Genomic DNA, 8,550 nt, shown 5'->3' on the forward strand with positions numbered 1-8,550 from the left:
CTAAACTTATTCTTAACTCTCAGCATACTCATCTCTGTACTAGAAGCTCAAGTGTTTGTTAAACAGGTGTCTGTGAACTAAATGATTTAGGACCAAACCTTACTCCCTTTAAAGTTTCAGCTGATCTTATTTTTTAGAGGAATTATGTGTAGTGAAAATCCCTGTGTGTGTGTGTGTGTGTGTGTGTGTGTGTGTGTGTGCATTCACATGGGTGTAGGGGTGGAGACCAGAGATCAGTTGTCTTCCTCAATTATTTTCCACCTTAACTTTTGAGACAGGTCCTTTGCTAGATGTGAATACCCAGTAGACTGGCTGGCTGTCAAGCCCCAGGGATCTTCCTGTTCCCACAGCTCCAGTGTTGGGATTACAGGCATGAGTGTGCCACCATGCCAGGGTTTTAATATGGTTGTTGGGGATCTCATTCAGGTGTCCTGCTTATATGATAAAGCACTTTACTGGTTATATCCCCAGCTCTCAAATATCCTTGAGAAAGAAAGAGAGAGGGGGGAAGAGAGAGGAAGGAAGAAAGAAAGAAACAAAGAAAGAAAGAGAGAAAGGAAGGAAGGAAGGAAGGAAGGAAGGAAGAAAGAAAGAGAGAGAAACACTTGGAGGGCGAGTGAGAAGGTTTAGATCTAGGCACAAGGATGTGTCTAGGGTACTTTGTTGCCCTCAGCTGTGAGGAACAGGCTTCTTGACCTCTAGTGAGGATTCTTATGGCCCAATTTCTCTTTTCCTTCCTGTACAAGCTCTAAGAGAAGTCAACAGCCAGGCAGAACACTTTTTTGTTTTAGTGAAATTTATTTTATCCAAACGTGTTAGTGCTTCGTTCATAAACATTCTCATCCACATAATAGGAACTTATTTATTCTCAGCTTCAATGAAAGAACTCAGTGCGGGCTGTCCACTGGTCCAAATTCAATTTATCCCACACACATTGACAACTAGATTCTTTTGTAGACAATGCTGCCTCATGTCCCCCTTGAATCAACTTAAATAGATCAACCAACCAATAAATACATAAATAAATAGGTAAGTGGTTGCCCATCAGAGGCAAGGAGGAAAACATAGGCTTTCTTTGAACAGAATGTGCCATGGTTTCTCATGGCTCTGAGCAATCTGGCTTGACAGAGGACTAAGGATTCCCCTGGAGACTGAGCTGTCTGCTCATTCGCACCAAGGGGGCTCCTTAACATGTCCTGGGGAAGGCATTAGAAATAGTCCAGCCTGTACTTTAGGAAGACACAGGTTCCATGATGAAGTCAACTATGTCCTGACCATTGTTGCTTCCCAGGAAGACAGGTTTGTGTTCTGCCTGGGAGGTGCTGATGTACCAGTTGGGAAACTCTGCAGACTCAAACTCCACTTTGGACCTGACTTCTATCTTGTTGAAGACAAACCGCTTTTCCATCTTCTTCTTAGGGTATTGCTTGGGATCCACACTCTGCAGAAAAATAGAAAGAAGAATTGTGTTCATGTCTGTGTCTATGTCTCTGTGTGTGTGTGTCTATGTCTGAGTGTGTGTGTGTGATGGAAAAGATAAAGCTATCACAGCTGACATTTTCTCAGGGCTGCTGGAGAGGATATTGAAAAAGAAGTTGTAGGACTTGAGGCCACATTCTTTACTGCTGAGTTCCATCTTTCTATAATTGCTGAAGGAACCCTTTGTTTTTTTTTCTAATCCTAAGGGAAGATCATATAGATGAGAATTATATTAAAGCTTCCAAGAGTACCTAGTTTCCAGATATTTTTGTCGCATTTCCCCCTAAAGCCCTGGATAGAATGGCATCAGCTCGTGAATGGAGCTTTTGTTAGGAATGCTGTAAGTGCCAGGAGAGGTCTGAGGATTGATAGCAAACCCCTTCACTACATTCTCCAAATGTCCTCTGTCAAATGGGGAAAACTGGCACCATATACAACTCTTTCATCCTTGACTGCTTTGAGTTCTGTTGGGGGTGATAACGGTGGCCGGACATGACAACAGCATCAAAAAGGGTTGGTTACCCATGGTGGCAGTGAGGTTTATGTGCACTTAAAAGTTATGCTAATTTATTCTATATTTATGTAAATTGTCAAGATCTCGATGTTTTCTGGTGGGTCAGGCAGGTGGATGCCTGAGAAGTGAGCAAAGGCAGAGAGTCTTTAGGAGAGCAATCAGGGCAGCTTCTGATGGACTCACCTCCAGCTGTAGTGTGGGTGTGCCATCTTTCATGACACAGGACAGGTATAGATTCTTTCCTTTGATGCCCAAGGCCACGGGTATTTTGTCATTGCTTGTTTCTCCATGTACAAAGCTCATGGAGAATATCACTGGAGAAAGGAAAAGAGTCTGGGTCAAGGGTCTAGCAGTACAGGATGGGCTCAAGCATTAAACATGACAGGCAAGACCCATATAGTCCTCCCTGGGTACCCAGTTTTCCTCAGACACAAGATAAGGACTAGAAGTGCTAGACAGTCATAGTCATAGACAGTAGCAAGGTCAGTGGGCTGATCCAGGATTCCCCCAGGCCCTCTTAGGGGCAGCAATGAAAAATGAAAGGTGTCTAGTTATTTAGCTCTAAGGAATGAAGCTATTGTGTGACTGGCAGGCTGTGTGCCTGTCTACAGGAGAAGTACAATTTGTTTGCTATGAAAACAAAGTTGTGCTCCTAAAAGGACTCAGGGTCCAGCACATTTTGAGGAAAATAGAGAAGTAGGATTGTAGAACTGTCTTAGCTGGGGAGAGTGGCTTCAAAAAAAGAGACCCCCCATTTGGATCTCAGCCACAGCACCTCAACTGGAGGCCTCTGGCTGCTTTTATGACTTTATCAAGAAATAAGAATTACTCTTTATAAAAAGTCATAAGAAATAAGACTCTCTTCACCTGGGCCAGAGCAGAATACTAGGCAGGCCATCTACTGCTCAGCTGAGCCCCCAGTTCTTTCTCACTTTGATGTTGATGCAGTTGTGCTGAGTTGCCCAGGCTGATCTCAAAGTTTCAGTCCTCCTGCCTCAGTTTCCTAGTACCCAGGATTATAGAAGTGATATCACTGTGCTCAGCTCACACAGCTCCCTCCAAAGCTTCTACGATCAGAAGCTAAAAGGAGACACACACACTGCTGCTGTTAGCTCTTGTCCTCTCAGCTATGGTGGCGTGGTGCCAGGTCCATCTCATCATCTAAAGATGCCCTGACTGCACTTGGAATGCTTGTTACTATGGAAGAGAGATGTATGTTCCTGATGGTCAGCAAACCCCCCTACAAGGAACCATGTGGTATTGGTGGGAAGAATATCAGCACAAGGAACAGGACTGGGAACAAAAATGGACATATCAACTCTCTACCATTCACATTTCAGCCTCAAATGAGGGAAAAAGAATCCACAGGCAGTTATCGCATGTCCATCAAATGACTTCACAATTAATGTGTTATCCCTATATGACTAGGCTGGAAAATGGTCCTTTTTTTCCTTCCCTCCTCTCTCTCTCTCTCTCTCTCTCTCTCCTTCTTTCCTTTTCCTTTCCTTTCTTTTCATATATATTGACCATAGTGCTCCATCTTAAAACACAGGGACCTAGTAGGCTGCCAGGAGGCCAGAAAGGGAAACCAAGATGTTCCTACTTACCTTGCTGGTTTATATTCTGTCCATTGAGGTGGAGAGCTTTCAGCTCACATGGGTCCGACAGCACAAGGTTTTTTTGTTGTTCGTCTCGGAGCCTGCAGTGCAGCTGTCTAATGGCAACATCGCACACTAACAGGCCATCATCATCCCATGAGTCACAGAGGATGGGCTCTGAAAGTCACAGAGCAGATGTTGTTTAGGCAGATAATTAGAAATGCAAGCACCATGAAGTGAAGCAGCAGAATTTGGCTTATTGAGCAACATCTAAGCATGCACAGTCAAGACTCTGTTCTAGTCTTAGTGGGGGTATAAAGAAATTGGGAGTGGGCTGGGCAAGAACATTGGATTTGGCATCGTGAGATAAGCTTCAGTGTTACAACCATTCACCATGAACTAGCAGTAGTGGTACTTGCATGAAATGATGCCAGTAATAAGACCAGATCAACAGGGAGATTATGAGATTTGCAAGCTCTGGTGTAAGCCAAAGTACTTGGCGAATCAATGGTTGAGATGCAAGTGTAAGCATCATTAAAGTCTTCTTTTAAGCGAATCAGCTCAAGATAGAACTGATTTGTGTGGAGGTTTCCTTCTAATGGTTGGAATGTCTAGTACTAAGGGTCTTGTACTTGAGGCAAGTTGACTGCTAAGAGGTGGACTGGAAAGGACCAGAGTGAAGGTCTGCTGTCTGTGCTTAGCCCTCATTAAGTACCTTCTTCAAAGATGAAGGAAAACAGGGTTCTTCGGTCCTCTTCCTGCAAGGTCCATGGGCAAGACACAGGGAGCTGCCACAGCTTCTCCACGGCCACAATGAGTGACACTGCCTGCCTGAAGCTCTGGTTGATATGCTGCTGCGAGATTTGAAGCTGGATGTTCTCATCTGGACAGCCCAGGTCATCTTGGAAGCAGCCCTGTGGAGAAACCAGGCAGTGAGTACATCAAGTCATCGGACCAGGGAACTCCTATAGTAACCCAGAGAACACCAAGGGCCCTGGAGATAAGTTCTTAACCACAATCCCCATGTCTCTGGAGCCCAGAGAATTTAATTGGCTTACTCAGGGGTACATGGCAACCAAACACAGGCTTCCTGGCATTCTCTATAGTAAACCTCATTTCTACTTTATCTTTCTCGTACAGACCTTGCCTCACTGTATAATTAGACCCTACTTAAACCTTCCATCTTCTGGTGTCCTTGCTGCTCGAACATCGTGCAGTATGTTCATGTTGTCTTCCATTCAGCTGAGATCACCCAACAGACTCTCAATGGCTTTTCATACACTCTTTCCTCATAGGCGTTTGGCAGCTTTTGTTTGTAAAATATGCCACCACCTTCCTGTTTTTTGGAGAAACACCATGCTGAGGCCTAGCCAAAGTTGCCTTGAAGCATGATCATCGTTTCAAAGCTTGAAGGACAAGGATAGATAGTTTCAATAGTGCGAAGGAAAGGTTGATTGGGAGAGAAGTTTCTGTCCAGAGTAGAGGCTCCCAGTAAAAGCCAGGTTCTGGAGCAGGCAGTGGGGGCCAGAGAGTAGCTGAGAAGGTGAGAGGCTTCACTCAAGGCTGAGAGAACCAGTTATAGTGGTCTTAAAATATGTTCATGTAAGCTGAGGACTAGGTTTTATAGCTAGGGGAGACTGTTGAGGACTTGAGAAAAGGTCTGAGAGAAGCAGCTACCTCCTGAGTCGGGCAAAGACGTGGCTGGACTGATGCCATGTGGCATTAGAGCTTTCTCAATCATCACAGGAAGGGACAGGCTGGGATGCAACATGGATTTTCATGAGAGCAAGTCTGGAAAATGCCCTTGGGGTAGAATGGACTTGGCAAGCCCCAGATGAAAACATTTCGGAATGGAAGGTTGTTGCAGAATGCCAATATTTCAGAGATCTTCTAGCCTGTGTTTCTGAGATGAAAGCCCAAAGGACACAGTGGGGACTTGTCTAAGATCACACAGTGATTAAAGGTCTTGTCTAAGGCCACAAGTTATTTAGAAAAATCCTAACTAACTTTTTGTTTATATCACTTATTTCTTATTATCTTCATCTCCTCCCCAAGAACATAGGAAAATATTCTTTGGCAGACAAAAAAAAAAAAAAAAAAAAAAAAAAAAAAAAAAAAAAAAAAAAAAAAAAAAAAGAAAAAAAGAAAAAAAAAGATATGTTAATCCTGAAGGGCATTCTCTCAGGATCTAGAATTTGATTTAAGTGATTAGATTAATCTCTGAAGGGAGGACTAAATGTATGTTGAAGACCTGACTGTCTTCTTAGCATAAAACACCATAATTGCCATCAGCAAGCCTTGGTGTGTGGCTATGGTAAATGGAAGCTGTGTGGGACCCAGGTCAGTGTGTGGGTTGCCTTGTGTCACTGAAAGAGGCAAATTAATCCCATCACAAAGTAGCCTGGAAGGCAGTCCTGTAACCCTCCCCCTGTTTGGGGCTTTTCCCATGCCACAGTCCCTCCACAGGGTGGGAGCCAAGCTCAGAGTCTCACCTTCATCTTTTGGAGTCCATCAACCTCAAAGAACAGGTCATTCTCATCACTGTAATGAAAACAGACACAGTCAAGTGATAGCTCTTTATCAATATGGATCAGACAGATTTTCATTCTTAATAAAACCACACATAGTATGACACTCAAAACTTCCCAAAGACTTCTGGCAAGTTCTACAGTGTTACGTAAGCCACAGTCTAGAAGCAGATTCTGGGCCAGGTAGGTGGGTCCTCTGGGTGCTCTCTGTTGATTTCTGACACCTAAATTCTAGATCAGCAGAATTAGCTGAAGTCTGAGCTCAATGCCCTCACTTACAAGCCAGACTTTGCTGCTATACAAACAGTATTCATTTCCAGAGTGTTTCATAAACCATGGACTTACAGCTCCTTTTTATAAATAAAAAGCCTAAAGCCCAACAGGGTCTCCTATACTGTCCACGTGAAAGTTTTTCTTTCCATTGCATCTGCAGGAGTCCCTGTAGTGACATCACCTAAGTCCCCAGGCTAGGCTTGGGAGTGGAGAAATCAGTGTTTAAGCTAGGTTGCTTGAACTCTGATAGCCACTGAAGGAGATGAGTTGGGGACACTTTGGCCTCTGAAAGTAGACAAGCCTCCCTCCATTCCTGAAAGCAGAGGGCTGGACACATGACCACTCTCCAGTTCCCACTGACCTGCCAAAGGGTGTCATGTCACAGTTGAGTTCAGGAACAGTTGCCATAGCTGCTTCAGACACCTGTGTGAAGAGAGAAAGTGAGTGGGCATCCAGCCTTAGCTCCCTGAGGGTGGGTCTACCTTCATTTGTGTTTCTCTCAGCTCTAGTTCGGGGCAGGCATGCTAAACTGATTCTCTGAGGAATGAATGAATGGAGGAGCTGATGTATGGGCCTAGTACAGTGGTCTTTTTGGAGTCAAGCGACCCTTTCACAGGGGTCGCCTAAGACCATTGAATAACACAGATATTTACATTACCATTTATAAAAGTAGCAAAATTGCAGTTATGAAGTAACAATGAAAAGGATTTTAGATTGGGGGAGGTCAATACAACCCAGGAAACAGCATTAGGAAGCTGCTCTAGAGGAAGGCCACAGCTGAGCCAAACCCCAACAGAAAAGCTTCTAGGAGCCAGTTACCTTTTAGATGTCGGCTGCTATACAAACAGTATTCATTTCCAGAGCATTTCATAAACCATGGACTTACAGCTACTTTTTATAAATAAAAAACCCAAAGCCCACCAGTGGGGAGTAGGAGGGGGTCCCTTTTTCTGAGAGGTAAGTCTTACTTGCACAAGGAAGCCTGGCCGGAGAGGAGCCCAGATCAGCCTATTATGCCTCGAACCACCACAGGGTTTGTTGTCCACCAGTTTTCCCTCCCTTGTTTTATAGCCTTAAAAAGCAGAAGTGAAGAGCTGAGAAATTTTCCCTTGGGTTAACTGATTTCACAACCAAACTGAAGGTTGGGGGAGGGGGAAGAAGCTTGATGGGAATTGTTAGGGGAAGAGGCTGTTGTTACCCCGAAATAATTTCTAATCCCTGGAAGTACAGGGAGTGGCAGACAATGACACATTTGCGAGTGTGTCATCATGGTGGAAACAGGCATTATTTCCCCCTGGACAATTGTGCAGATGGTGTCAATGTTAAAAATATTGGGTTTTCCTGGGTTGGCTGTACATTTTAAGTCAGGATGTGCTGAACAGAGGAGGGCACATACATGCACACCCACACGTGTGTCACCTCTCTTGCCTCCTTGTGCTTAAGCTGAGGGAGCTTCCCAGCTGGAGTTTGGTTAACTGGATGATGTTACTGTGCTCTCCATCAACTGTGTTAGCAGGGGCTTCTGGAGAGACACTTGCGCTTCCTTGCATGGGTCAGGGCACACACAGCATTCAGGCATCTGTGTAGGCTTGTCATAGGGTCGGGGAACCCTAGAAGCAGGCTTAGGCAATCTGATAATGCCAGGGTGCTTATTTTTCTTTTATTGGATATTTTCTTTATTTACATTTCAAATGTTATACCCTTTCCAGCTCTCCCTTCCAGAAACCCTCTATTTCCTCCCCCACCTTCCCCTGCTTCTATGAGGGTGCTTCCCTACCCACCTACCCACCCACTCCCACCTTCCTACCCTGCCAGGGTGTTTATAATACCATAGCCAGTCTCATGTTGAAACCATGTCAATGCTAGCTAGGTGGTCAGCAGAATGAGCTTGAATTAAGTTGCACCATGCAAAGGGATGAATGAGGCATCTGCATGTTCATGATCACAGTCCATCTCAAAAAGTGAAGAGATAGTCTTTGCCTAAAAAAATTGCTTTGGAAAATTCTTGTTTCTATAAGATCTGGGGAGACCAAGTCTCTTGGTAATATCAAGCATCACTAGACTGTTAACTCAGGGAGCCCAGAGCACCCACCCAAGGGAGCTCTTCTTGCTTGGATGGAATGAACAACCAGGTCATATGAATGGTGCCTACAGTCTC

At 44.5% G+C, this 8,550-nt stretch overlaps 1 protein-coding gene across 1 annotated transcript; it reads right to left on the reverse strand.

Moving 5' to 3' along the window:
- Positions 1–781: 781 nt before the first annotated feature.
- Il1b (interleukin 1 beta) lies at positions 782–7,426 on the reverse strand. Its single transcript, XM_031371871.1, has 7 exons — positions 7,361–7,426; positions 6,754–6,815; positions 6,084–6,132; positions 4,307–4,505; positions 3,601–3,768; positions 2,177–2,307; positions 782–1,441 (listed from the first exon to the last, which is right to left on the reverse strand). Exons 2-7 carry the CDS (start codon positions 6,798–6,800, stop codon positions 1,232–1,234), a joined length of 804 nt encoding a protein of 267 aa, XP_031227731.1. The 5' UTR covers positions 6,801–6,815; positions 7,361–7,426; the 3' UTR covers positions 782–1,231.
- Between the last annotated feature and the right edge of the window lie 1,124 nt (positions 7,427–8,550).

Source organism: Mastomys coucha, unplaced genomic scaffold (assembly GCF_008632895.1).
Source record: "Mastomys coucha isolate ucsf_1 unplaced genomic scaffold, UCSF_Mcou_1 pScaffold15, whole genome shotgun sequence".
Classification (NCBI taxonomy): Eukaryota; Metazoa; Chordata; class Mammalia; order Rodentia; family Muridae; genus Mastomys; species Mastomys coucha.

What these genes read in the sequence shown, in the direction of transcription:
- Il1b (XM_031371871.1), bottom strand. Translation starts at nt 6,800, where the DNA reads ATGGCAACTGTTCCTGAACTCAACTGTGACATGACACCCTTTGGCAG. An exon ending in GACATGACACCCTTTGGCAG is followed by an intron (nt 6,133 to 6,753) that starts GTCAGTGGGAAC and finishes TTTTCATTACAG; the next exon opens with TGATGAGAATGACCTGTTCT. An exon ending in ATGGACTCCAAAAGATGAAG is followed by an intron (nt 4,506 to 6,083) that starts GTGAGACTCTGA and finishes GTTTCTCCACAG; the next exon opens with GGCTGCTTCCAAGATGACCT.